Genomic DNA, 14,470 nt, shown 5'->3' with positions numbered 1-14,470 from the left:
TGAAACTTCCAGCAAAATAAGGTAAGACGCAGCTTTTTTCATTAGCAGGCTTGACCAGACGTATAATTCAGTGTATTAGCTTTTCAGTAGATTCTGTAGTGTTTCTTTCGTGCATAACAGTTTTCAGTGATAAATTTCATTCTCAGTACTTTTCCTTAAACAATAACGTATGCAACAATACCAATACACGAGTGTACAATATGGCCGACTTCTGTACGATACGTAGTAACATGGACAGCAGCCATTACCAATAATCTCAAATTCAGTTTATATTTTTAAATTAACAGACAGCCATTGTTGCTACGAGCGATTCATGCTCAACTGCATTTTATTTTAAAATCAGTGTCAAATATTTTCTTGAAACATATATCACGTGTGGCATGGTAATAACTAGAAATCAATACGCAAAAATGGAACAGCAAAGACGTACTATTCAGACGCAATCCGACTCGGACGAGAGACAAATGTTAGAAAATGACTTTACGACAGCAACCGGTAGTGACGATTTATCAAACATTGACGCAAGTGTTGACGGAAATTTTGGCAATAGGCCGTCCACTACAAAAATTTCAAAGTCTCAGTCAGAGCCCATGTTGATGCATGACGTCACGTCTAATGACGCGACGGGGGCACAGACCTTGCAAACAGTAAACATTGCCGACATGTTACAAATGCTAATGAAACAAAACGCCGAAAACATGGCAACCTTACAGACACAAAATGACGCAATTAAATCTGACCTCATAGCACTCAAGACAGGTAATGAGACTTTATGTAAACGTGTGGAACTTATAGAGGCCACACTGACCAAACAGATGACTGAACTCAGTACTAAATTTTCCCAGCTTAATACGAGACAAGAAAAGACTACAACTGACGTAGCACTTTTACAGACACAAGTAAAAAACCTTAATGTCACGTGTGAAGTTCTTACTGAACAAATTCAAACATATCCTTCAGTACATGACAACCTTGAAAAACGAATTACTGACGTACAGAATAAATTTGACAATGTTGAACAACACCTGACTGACATCTTACAATCTGATGCCACAGCTCATTTTCAAAATATTAATAAAGAATTTCATGATTGGGTAGTGAACAAAGACAAACATTTTGATAGATGCTTACGTGAAAATTTACCAACAATTGTGCACGACTCCGTAGCGCAATACATTACTAATAACAAACAGCTGATCAGTGACGCAGTACAATCCGTCACTGCACCCATGAGACAATTCACCGATCGACCACAGTCTGAATGTAACGAAAATATCAGTCAAAATGCACAGTTCAGGAACCAATATACATTCGAGTATGACACACACATACCGCACACGACAAACACACAAGAACAAAACACACCACGACTACAACACATACCACGATGTGCAAACACAAACACAAGCTATTATCATGGTAAACCACAGCAACATTATCGTAATTACTCGCCAGCTGAACATACCAGTAATTACAGTGGAATAAATCCATATCACAATACGAAGGAAGAAGAAAGCTTAATGAAACACAGGCAATTTCAGATTTTTATCCCAGAAAAACGAACCATTCATCCGGTGATTTTTCTTAAATCTTTTAGTAACGCATTTCCACGCACTTGGAGTGACCGGAAAAAGATTTCATATATTGTCGGTTACATCCAAGGCGATGCAGCTGTCTGGGCATACAGTCAAGCTGACGTATGTACCACGTACAGTGAGTTTGAGCGTGCTTTTCTGAACAAATTCTGGTCGCAATCCGTCCAGGAGCGACTCAGAAGACAAATTTTAGAACCTGAAACTTTTAACAGTAAAAATGGCAACTTACGCAGATATTTTGAAAAATACTTGAACATGGGACACTTTTTAGACGAACCAGTCGCAACGCGTGATATACTCCGTGCGTTGAAGGCCAAATTGCCTTTCAACATTAAAGAAAAACTCCTACATATCCCGGATGACGATTCAGATTATTTTTTAACAGCCTTAGATTCGGTTGACATGTTACTTGAAGATCAGCGCTTCGCGCGCCAAAACAGCAGCCACAATGTTTACACTAGTGGTATGCGAAACATGCAGGCTTGCCAACTCAATTCTGGCGCGCCCACAGTTGGATACGCGGTACAGCAAAAACAGCAAACTCACATGCCGTTTCAATACGAAAATCAAAATCAACACGCGTATTCCAATACAAACAATAGTTACAACAGTAATAACACTTCATGCGGCAATCCATACAAAAGGCACCGCGGTAATAACTACAACGGTAACAACGGATACAAAGGCAACAACAAAAACACAAACAGAAATAGAAATAATAATAACTACGAGCCAAGACAGCATCAAGGTTGGACTCGTAACGATCAGTACTTCCATTCAAACTCTGCTTTACCACAGCATCCACCAGGACAAAATTGGAGCATACCTTACGACCGACAGGTAAGTTATAATGCGCAACAGCAACAACAACCGCAAAAGTTTGGAGATCATAATAGGCAATATCCGAATGTGAATATAATAGAAATGACACAACCTCAATCTGTGTCAGTACCTAGTACAAATGCTAATCCGACAAACTAGAAACAGTCACTTCTATGCCCCAGGTTGTGGCTGAAGAATTCTTGCGGGGCGACTGCAATGTTAATCAGTTATTTGACACCACACTTGAACAACAGAATAATGATATGCCGAATAATTCTAAACAAAAATTACCTGTTTTATTTATAAGATACAACCACAATGAGAATATATCAGATGAACTTTTACAAGACAATACACAATGTCGTTCAAACACAAATGAAATTGTTTTAGCATCTACTACTGGTGTAGTAGGTGGGATTCCAACTACTATTATCCTAGATACAGGTGCAGCTGTGAGCGTTTTGTCTTTTAATTTCTATAAAAAGATGTGTATATTGGAACCTGTGCCTGAGTTTCCTGCCCAAAACTGTAAAATAACTACTGCACTAGGTAATAAGTCATGTAGGGTTACGAAGCAAGTTTTGTAAACATTAAAATAGGTAATGGAACCGTACAATGGCCATTCCTGGTTGTACAAAACCTTGTGACAAATTGCATATTAGGAATAGATATTATGAGCGAGAAGGACTCTATTATAGACTTCTCCAAAGGTAAATGTATTTTAAATGATAAAGGCAGTGTAATTATTATTGATTTGGACAGGAGAACTCTAAAGCATGACAAACACTGTACAGGGTACAAGGTTCAGTTAGTACTTGACAATGACATTCAAGATATGCAAACACACTCATCTGACACAGAGCTAATGGACTTGAAAACATTGCTTGATCATAAGATAAGTGAAGCTACAGCTCTCAGTGTACATGAACGTATAAAACTACAGGAAGTGTTATCCAAATATTTACAAGTTTTTACCAAACGATTAGGTGTTATCAACACGTATGTGTACAAGATTGAAGTTAAGCCTCACAAGATCTTCTACCACAAGACATATAACGTACCGTTATCTCAACGACCTGCTGTGTGGCAAGAATTAAAGCAAATGTTAGACTGGAAGGTCATTGAACCATCCACCTCACCTTATTGTAGTCCTCTACTTGTTGTCAAAAAATCAAATGGAAGCATTAGGTTAGTGTTAGACGCACGAGCAATTAATGAAATAATTTTACCGGTTCACACAAAACCCGAAAATTTAGAAGAGCAATTACAGAAATTTCTAGATGCAAAATATTTTTCCACAATAGATCTCGCTAATTCGTTTTGGCAGGTGGGTATCACTCCTGATTCACGGAAATATACTGCATTTATGTTCGGGGGGCGAACCTATCAGTTTTGTGTTCTACCTTTCGGACTGAATGTCAGCTCTGGGGTATTCATTACAGCCCTGGATACCGTGCTTGGCGACGATTTAGTTGAGACAGTCACACACTATGTAGATGATATACTGATAGCTACACAGTCTTGGAAGGAACACGTTGGCACACTTCAAAGAATTTTAGAAAAATACGCACACCGAGATCTTAGAGCATTTCATGCTGAATAATGTCAAAGTCATACCCATCAAAATATTGCTAAGCAACTCGAAAAACTCTGTTGTTACAACACAGATAATAAGTGGTGTAGAAATTTTCATTTCAGCGTTCCAGAGTCGCAGTTGAAGACAGAAGAACTCTTCTTTCAGCGCGCGCCTCCACCTGGAAGACGGAATATCAAAATAAAATTTATGATTACGTAGCAGTGAATGATATATTAATTTTTCACGGAACATTTGTTATTGTAGGTACCACTGACTTGGTATGACACTTGACGAACTGACAGACGTCATCTGTGAAGCGATCTTTTACTTTGAGAAATAGATTAGACGCACATCTCTCAACACGAAAAGCATCTATCAGTAGTCAAGGCCACACAGACACTCTACACACACGCACAAAACGCGAGGAATCGAACATTTTTTCTCTCTTACTATTTTGAATATTTATTGAGTAGTGAAAACGCCTGGTCTTGCCTACTGATGTAATGAATGTTGTGTCTAACCTATCTTAATTTCAGATGACATCACGTGACACAATGTAATAACCTATAGCTATGTAATGATGATGCAAACATGTTTATGTGCAACTGTATTATGTTTATGCTAAGAAAATATGTGACGTGTGTATGTATAATTACTTATTTTTTTAACTGATGTATCATGTAACTGTTACTATGTAAAAAATTTGAACAAAACGAGTGCCAAAAAGACATTGCATAGTGAACCTCTGTTCACGGACATTAACGAACATTACTAACTCTGCAACTACGCAGAAACCTATGTGAAAGAAACGGTTAATGCCATTCATTATGCAGCGTATCTATGTAAACGCCATGAATGATTTCTTTGATTAATAACTACGAACATTTAGGTGAGCTATATTCAGCAAAAAAAAAACTGAAAATGTGAAGTGCATAATTCCTGCATCGTCTAGTGACATTACTACAGTACCTAACTTCAAGATGTTAACTGGATTAAATGAACACAAAGTGCCTGTCCAGAAAACAACACGACGGGTGGAAGAATTTTGGTTGGAACTTCAGGGAATGAAATGTTCTCGAAATGTGACGGACACTCTTACCTGGACTGTCCAAGGATCGACGCCAGCTATGTGCCGTCCGAGGTTCTGCAACCAAGCTTCCACGGAATGTAAAAAAAAAAAAAAAAAAAAAAAAAAATCTGATCTGTAATGAGCAATGCCTTTAGTCACAACGAACTGCATCACAACGACTATAATGGAAATGGGAAATGGACACGCTTATGTATTAATCACGTTGTTATACAACGATGTTACTGTGATCAAAAAAAAAACTTTACCACGACGATACTAACCTGTAAAAAAATTATTGTGCAGCAGATGAATATGAACTGTGAGCCGTCATTTCCCTACAGCCTCGTCGTCCAGAGCACCCGGTCTTAATCAGTGTGACTCGCGGCTGTGGGGTTATTTGAAGGCTCTGTATTTAGTGCTCCAATCACAAACGTAACTGACTTCAAGGCACGCATTCAGCAACGCATTGTAAGCTTACCCCTGAGGCACTCCGATCCGTTGTGGAACATGCTGTTCATCGATTTCAGCTGGTGGTAGAAAACTGTGGACGACATATTGGAAATGTATTGCGTCTGTCTCACGACAGTGAAAAGTCAATTTCAGTGTTGCTATTTATGCAGTTTTTAGCCTCAGGACCATTAAAAACCGATTTTGCCGTCCGATGTGGCACTACCTGGCCGTGGTGGGTGGCGTTCACTGTGTCACGGCTCCTCAATACCAAACTTGTACACTCGTGCACATTGCACAGTAAGAGTGGTTTAAGGTGCGTTTCACATCAAAACCGCCGTATTGAGATTCACTTGCAGTCGAACCCATCTACGTTATGACGCTTACAGTACCGTCGACTGGGAGAATTTTTGTTCAGTTTCTCCTTCCAAATGTCATTTATTGTAATTTAATAACGTTTACAACCAAAGCGGCACATAGCCGGACCTTTACCGAATGCAACTCTTTCACGGCTGAAGGCCTCCAAACAAGAAATCTTAACAATTCAACAAGATAAAAATCCAATTAAGATAGCGATAAAATAATTTTTAAAAAACAGCAATCATATGCAAGGTGCAATACAAAAGGCTGAGGGCCACAATTAAATTTCAAAATTTTAAAATATATTACCATAGTCTTATAAAGGCAGAAGGCCGCAATGTTTAAGCTTGAAAGATAATCTTTAAATTTAATTTTGCAAAATTTTTAAGACAGCGAAAAAATAACCATAAGGCTAACCTTTCCGCATCTTCGATTACATTCCGATCTAATATGCCGTTATTCTGAGCAGTGGTTCTTTTTTTACAGTATTTTGAAGCTGGAACTTTGATTACAGTCATCCTGTGTATCATTCGAAAACGGCGTTGGCGCAGTGGTAACACAAGTGCCCGTTGGATAACCGAAGTTAATCACTGTCGGCCTTGGGTACCACTTGGATGGGGGACCATCCGGCTATAAAGGCACATTTGCATGCCGAGCGTGAGTTTCCTCGGAAACGCGAAATATTAATTAAATAAATAATCAGTGACAAATAAATAAAGCCTATGGCACACAACTGCAGCGCTGTGTCGCTGATAAAACAAAAGCACAATTACGTTACTCTTATGTTTGATTAAGAAAGGAGAGAGCTCTGGTAGAAGTGGTGCGAGAAGCACGTATTTTATTCTATTGTCTGGCACACCGCCATATTTCATGTTATAGAAGAATACTGCGAGTTGCAACCAGACTAGGCACTCGATTCTGTAAAGAATTTATATTTATAAAAGTAAGTAGGATTATGAACTGTAGGCATATTCATTGAATATATCTGATTTAACTAACTGTGTAACTTTTTTATGTTTAGTAGACAATCACCTCTGTACGACGTATTGGCATGGCTGGCAAATTATTGAAATATTGAGATTTAGATTATGAGTCCGCACCTACCGCAGCAGTCTTTGGAAACGATTTATTTACGAAGTCCGATTATTTCAGTTTTATTTCACGGTCAACTACGAGTAACATTGCCTTTACGAGAAAGCCATTGTCAAGCGTCTGATACCGAATAATTAAACGTCCACGTTCCAGATAAGCAAATATTAATTACAATTACAATCACAATCACCATCATACAGATAGAAAAATTAATATTTAAATAATATTTTTTATTTTATTTATTTTATACGGTTCTACCGAGTGCTGTCAGCAAATGGGGTTCAATATGCCCTTGGAAGGCCAGTAGAGGAGCTACTTGATTGAGTAGTAGCGGATCCGCCCCCGAAAACAGACAACGGCCGGGAGAGCGGTTCGCTGACCACATGCCCTTCCGTATCCGCATCCAATGACGGCTACCGGCTGAGGATGACACGGCGGTCGGCCGGTACCGTTGGACCTGCTGACGCCTGTTTGGACGGAGAGGGGTGTATCATCTACAGTACATCTCAGTTACTGCCGTTTGCGATAATTTTTTTCTAGAATCAGTCACCATCAGGTGAAGCGATCACATGTTAGACTTCCTACATTACTGACGTAACAGAGTGATTAATGGGGGAAGTATAGTGGCTAGAACTCGGACTGACCTTGTAGACGTTGGGGTTCCTCTTGGGGTCGGTGAGCACGTCGAAGGCGGTGTAGAGCTGGTTGAGCATGCAGACGATCTTCATGGCGCCGCGGGCGTCCGTGTTGGCGGCGCAGTAGTCGCTGAAGCCGACGATGCCCGAGAAGAGCAGCGTGACGCAGTCGTAGCGGCGAGCCGGCACCGGCCGCCGGTGGCGCAGCTCGTTGGCCACGCTGGGCGGCAGCACCGAGTACAGCAGCCTGCGGGCAGAGAGAGGAGCACGCGGGGGGCTGAGGTGCTGCCGTCACACACGGCGAACCAAGCCTCTACTAACGTCTACAGCAGTGCGTCGTCTGTAAGGCACATATAATGTTTCTTAATTTTATGTGTTCAATTTCGATTTATTATGCGCGAGTAAGAGAGGAGAATCAATTAGGCGGTATAAAATACTGTAGAAATGTGGACCTAGAAAGGACGTGTCAAAATTGGTCCAATATCAGAGCAAGATGTCGCGGCTGCATAGGAGAACAGTGCCTTATGGCGACACTTTGTGGCAGGGACAGATAGTGGGTGATGTTGGCCATGCGTATGTGAAGGACGGCTATGTTCTCGACTTACGGTCGCAGTTCTTAAGACTGTAAAATCTGGTTCTCCTGCTTGGACACTAAGCATCAATAAATCCATGCAAATTATAATCTATAATATGTATGTGTGTATGACATATGTAGGTGTTATGTATGCATGTTCCACATCTCCTGTACTGATTACTACCAAACTCGCTCCACATTTAGTTGACTGTTTGGAAAGAATCACTGTGAGGGTAAGAAGCACCCATCCACCAAAGGGGTGTTGGTGAAATATCTGCGTAGCCCGTGACATTCGAATACCCATATTTTATTCATCCTTTATTTGAATAGGACCTTCTGGGCGCTCAGTACCGAGGTTATCAGCCCATTATTTGAGAATGAGAGCACTTACAGACTTTCAACAAACTTTACACATAATTTCAAACATTTACGAAACTTTTTCTCACTGACGACCCCCACAAAATCATGAAAGGAAAAAGGTTTATCACTTACTAAATTTTCGTTCTTCCTGCAGTAAAAGCGCCGCTTAAAGCACAACGTTTCAAGTTATTACTTATTTACTACTAACTGTATTCGTGACACGGTTTGGAGACATAATTCACATATATCACTGAATGTTCCACAAATATTACGTCATTGTATGACACTTATTTCAGGAGATATGACATCATAAATACTGAGATGTATGAAAAGCTACCGCTTCATGAAAGACGTTTAAATTTACTACCTCGTTACTAGTAACTCTATTCGTAACACTTTTTTGAGGTGGTGTCCGCATCTGCTGCTGAATGGAACTACAAAAAATATCATTGTACCACCCACAGTTCAGGAAATATGACTTCTAATACTGAGATGGGTCAAAAACTGCTGCATCGTGAATGGCGTATCATTACTTCTTTACTACTAACTCTATTCGCAACACATCTAGTAAAGGGTATCCACATATGCCGGTGAATGAACCTAGAAAAATATCCCAATGTAAGACCCATATTTCAGGAGGCATGATTTCATAAACTTGTGCATCGTGGATGACATTTTAATTTATTACCGTAGTTTTTTTATTAGTAATTCCGTTCACAACAGATTTCGCAGACAGTAGGTACATATACCACTGGATGTCCCTGCATGAAAATGAAACTACAATGCGAAATTTGCTAGATATACGGATGTATTACGTGCACAAATACACTTGAAATACGTTAAATATGTGTAAAATGTATTTAAGATGGACACTTACAATTTAAAATCCGGAAAGAAATACTGTAGGGCTAAGAACTTGCTGCTGGGCTGAGTGTGATAACGTGGAGAATGGAAGGAGAACGAGGAAACGGACAGACAGTGAAGAGGAAGGAGGAGAAAGACACAGACAGCTGGAGAAGGAGGTGTATAGAGAGCTAGAGGAAGGAGAGATGAACAGAGAACAGGGAGAGAAGGAGACAGACGAGGAAAGGGAAGAAGAGGAGATGGCTAGAGACAGAGGGAGGAAGAGATAAGCAGAAAGATGCTGGAGGATGACATGAACAGGGATAGGGGTAAATGGAAATTGTCAGAAAAAGGTAAGAGGAGGAGTGGGATATAGAGAGGGGAGAGGAGGAGAAGCACATAGAAAGGAAAATGGGGGATTTGAACATGGAGAGGAGAGAGGAGAAGATTGACGGGGAAGGAGGGAGGAGGATTTGCACAGAGAGAGGGGGAGGAGGGGATCTACAGAGAGAGGATGGGGTGGGTTGGATACAGAGGGGGGGGGGGGAGGGAGAAGGAAGGGTTGTGCACGTACCCACATTGTAAATGTCGTAACGCAGAAGTTACGTCAACACTCAAGTGGGAGACACTCGAGCACCCGTCCCGTAGTTCCGATATCTCCCCATTTGATTATCACGCCTTCGGTCCCTTAACGCCTTGAAGGGTCGACAATTCTTTCCGGACGAGGATGTGCAGCAGGCAGTTACCGACTTCTTCTCGCAGCAAGACGCGATGTTTTATCAGTTCGTCGGTGTGATGATTTCCGCAATGCTCACGGCGATTTTGCCCTGTACGACCTTCGAACGAAAACGTTTTTATCGGCCGTTTCATAACATTTTAGTACCCCGAGAGCTTTCTTTCTGAACGACCTAGTCCTTAAGTAGCTGTTGTCTGGCACGACTCTGTTCTTGTGCGGGCCGCTGTGGCCGAGCGGTTCTAGGGGCTTCAGCCCGGAACCACGCTGCTGCTACGGTCACAGGTTCGAATCCTCCCTCGGGCATGGATGTGGTGATGCCCTTAGATTACTTAGGTTGAAGTAGTTCTGAGTCAAGGGGACTGATGACCTCAGATGTTAAGTCCCATAGCGCTTAGAGCCATTTGAACCATCTTACACCAGCAATCCCTGAGAGAACAAGCAGAGAGCTCTACTGTAGAGTACTAGATAAGACGCAATCTTCACGCCTAGAAAATCTATCTGTCTGGGCAGCTGATGACGACGAAAATGAGTGACAACGCTGACGACAGGAAAGAATAAACAGTGTGACCTGTGTTGTTTGTGTGTGGTTAGGGGGATATTAGTTCATAGGAATATTAGTTAACAAGTGCGGCCGTACTAAAAGTTCGAATTTCATTACTTTGCTGGTCTTTGGGTGCAGTTTCAGTTAGCTTTGCACGATTTGCCTTTTAAGTAGTTCATAACTGAAACGTAAAGTAAAGAATGAGTTAGAAGTTATTCCTGAGAACCATTCAGTTTTCAGTGAGTAATGATTGTCTTCCGGTGTTTTCTTGTTTCGTGATGCTTTAGCGTCTGTCGCAATGCACTGCAACAACAGCTCATTTGCACCTCGCAGTGTGTTAGAGAAAAGCATTTGCAGAACATTCAGCAATAAATTAACAAAGAATGGTAGTCATTGTTCCTGCGATTGGTGTGGCCCGAGTAGCGGAAAGTGTTCCGTAGTTCGTAACGGTGCTGCGCCGGCTGAGAGTAAGGGCTGACGGGCGGTCAAGGTCACGCAGTCTCGTAGCAGACGAGGGATGCAGGGGGAGGCCGTTCTCCTGGAGCATACAAAAAATGCAAACCTGCCTTGGCTCGCAGTCCTCAGTGGTTATCGTGGCTTCCTGAAAAGTATAGTTCCAGAAGGAAGTAACAGACGATATCAACGTGTCACTTAGTAGTGTTACATACTCTGTAACCGAGGCCATTAAAGTCCACAGTTTGTTTGACTAGTTCGACAGAGTGTGCAGTTATACACTGAATTCGTGACCTCCGATGCTAAGGTTCGCAGACGGCACAGCAGTTGTGCCCTGAGGTAAGATATACTGCAGAAAAAGGACAATAAAAGTACATCAGAAAAACCAGTAGTCACCCCAAGCCTTTTCAGTCCCGAGCACATATTGAAAGTGTTACGGAGTAAAGTCAAGCACCGGGAACGACAGAGCAGAGAGGGCTGTGACAAGACGCCAGCCAATTGCACGCTGACCGACCCCTCTCCAGGACGATAACGATTGTGTGTAGAGGGCAGAAGCGCCGCTCCTGACTGGTCGCGGCCCACTTCTACAGCCGCATCGAGATTAGGCATTGAAGACCGGCGTCTTAGGACCTGTATATACTGAAGAGATTTCTTATTTGCATGTCACTCTTTGCTTGCGACACCTCTGTTGGTTGAAATGGCTCTGAGCACTATGCGACTTAAATTCTGAGGTCATCAGTCGCCTAGAACTTAGAACTAATTAAACCTAACTAACCTAAGGACATCACACACATCCATGCCCGAGGCAGGATTCGAACCTGCGACCGTAGCGGTCGCGGGGTTCCAGACTGTACCGCCCAGAACCGCTCGGCCACTCCGGCCGGCACACCTCTGTGTTATTGAGATTATGCACTTCAAGATTGGCGACTTAGGAATTGTATATACTCAAGACATTTCTTATCTGCATGTCACTCTTTGCTTGCGACACCTCTGTATTATTGTCGAAATTAAATGTTGTCACAATTAAGTAATAAAACTCATTAATACGCTTTTTTCGAATGTTGTCTAGCGATACGAGAAGGCAGGCTTTCCTAGACCCCACATATTTGACGTCAAGGCAGGGTACAACAGAAAGTACATGTACCATAATGAACCTCAGCACTTAAACAGGTCAATAACGCACACAACTTTACAGTTTCGTATTACTAAGAAAAAGAAGTTACAGATATTACTGTTATTATTTACTGCAGATGTCAAGCTAGGTCAAAATACACACTTGGTATTAAAACTTTCAACAATTTAAATAAACAATCCAAAATATTGAAACAAAATTACAATAGCAATTTTTAAAGTAATTTCGCTTTTCTTGATAATTACCACGCGGATCAATATTATTATTATTATTATTATTATTACACGCGCTACAGGCCTTATATCAAACCACGCGAGACATTCATGAATACTTGTTCTTCCTGTTCTTCCAGCACTCCTTCATTCGTTCACTAAAGGCTCTCTTCCTTTCTTCTGTCCACTTTGGCCTTTGGGCTTTAGGCGCTGTTTTCTCTGGCATCACTTCCCACTTGTACACCTTGTGTCTATAGACACCTTTGTCCATGACGTCCGCTGAATCTTTCTGGGCTCTTCCCAGATCAATTTTGAATTGTGTCATCCAGGGCGTAGTGGTCTTGAGTCTCTGGATGTACATGAGCATTCTTTTCGTTAGTCTGGTCTGTGACAGTCTGCTTATGTGCCCATAAAATTTTAATTGCTCTTTTCTAATGTCCGCTTCGATGTTGGAGAACTCCTCTGTGGTATCCCTGGAGTGAAGCCTATATCCATCGTCGGTGAGTTTTGGCCCAATAATTTTCCTAATGATTTTTCTTTCCTGTGTGAGGATATTCTCAAGGTCGGCCTTTGTGTGTAATATCACTGTCTCACTAGCGTATAGCACCTTAGGTTTGATTGCAGTGTTGAAGTGACGAATTTTGGTGCAGGTGGAGAGAAATTTCTTGTAGTAAATACTCAGTGTTTTGTATAAAGCTCTCTTCATTTTCAGTAACCTAGTGTTCTGGGCAATTTTCTCATTTCCTGTCGGTTCCAGCACTTCACCTAGGTACTTAAAGTGTGTGACCCTGTTGATCTTGCCATATTTTGTGTCCAAATTTGGAATGTTTAATTTCGTGCAGAATAACTCAGCTTTCTGAAAGGAAATCTGTAGCCCTACTTTTTCTGCGCACTCTTTGAGTAGTCTGATTGCTGCAGTTTCGTTACCTGTGAGTAGTTCTTGATCGTCTGCGAAGGCTAGACACCCGATCTCCAGCTTATCCTTGGGTTGTCCAAATCGCACTGGCTTCCAATACCTTTGTATTTGCAGCGCTTTCTCCAATTCCTTGATGATCTTATCCAGCACTAGCGTGAAGAGGAGCCGTGAGAGTCCGTTACCCTGCCGAACGCCTGTCTTGATCCCAAAGGTTCGGAGATTTCCCCCTTGAACTTCCCTTAGACGTCGTGTCTGTCAGTGTCTGTTTGATCAGTCGCAGTGTCTTGCCGTCCAAACCAAGTTAATGTAGAATGTTGAACAATGACTGGCGGTCGGTGGAGTCACATGCCTTCTTGAAGTCGACGAAGGTGCTTATGACTGGACTGTTCCCGAGGGCTTCGAGTTTCAGAGTAGTCTCCAGATTGAAGATTTGTTCTGCACAGGAGCGACCAGGGCGGAAGTACGCCTGGTACTCGCCGATCTTATGTTCCAGTTGGTTCTGTGTTCTTTGGAGTAGGCACGCTGAGAGTACCTTGTATATGATTTGTATTAGTGAGATGCCCCTGTAATTGTTCACATCTGTGGGGTAACTCTTTTTGTGCGGAGGGTGGATCAGTGCGCATTTCCAGTCGTCTGGCAACTTTGCTGATGTCCATATGTCTGTGATGATCTGTGTGAGCTTTCTGAGTGAGTTTGTTCCGAGGGTTTTCAGTAGTTAGTCCACTATGCCGTCTTCACGAGATGTCCTGTTGTTTTTGAAGCTAAGGATGTGCCTGTGACTTCCTCTTGTGTCGTGGGTAGTGAGTCTGTGTGTTTGTCTGTAGCTTCTTTGTCTGGGAATCTCTCTGTGGATTCTGGGCAATTGAGAAGTTAAGTACTGTGTCAGCCCTTGCAGTTCTCCTTACCCACCAGTGCCAATTTTCCGCCACTATTTCTAAAGCAGAGGTTCGGTTGTGTGTATCCTCGGATGTGCCCTGCAAATGTCCTGTACAAGTCCCTTGCGTTGTAGTTGCGGAAGTTGTCCTCTATAGAGTCTAGCTGTTCCTTCAGGTATTTCCTCTTGGACTGTATAATAATTTTCATTGAACACCTGTAAATGTTCTAGGG

At 41.9% G+C, this 14,470-nt stretch overlaps 1 protein-coding gene across 1 annotated transcript in view; it reads right to left on the bottom strand.

Annotated features, from left to right (window-relative positions):
• The window catches only part of LOC126095135 (guanylate cyclase soluble subunit beta-1), a 237,714-nt gene that overhangs the window by 65,627 nt on the left and 157,617 nt on the right, over positions 1-14,470 (bottom strand). Inside the window, exon 11 of the mRNA XM_049909854.1 lies at positions 7,606-7,843. Coding sequence (XP_049765811.1) covers positions 7,606-7,843 — 238 coding nt within the window. The remainder of the gene's footprint in view (positions 1-7,605; positions 7,844-14,470) is intronic.

This window comes from Schistocerca cancellata, chromosome 8, assembly GCF_023864275.1.
Source record: "Schistocerca cancellata isolate TAMUIC-IGC-003103 chromosome 8, iqSchCanc2.1, whole genome shotgun sequence".
In the NCBI taxonomy this organism is placed as follows: domain Eukaryota; kingdom Metazoa; phylum Arthropoda; class Insecta; order Orthoptera; family Acrididae; genus Schistocerca; species Schistocerca cancellata.
This window is presented reverse-complemented; position numbering and strand designations above follow the sequence as displayed.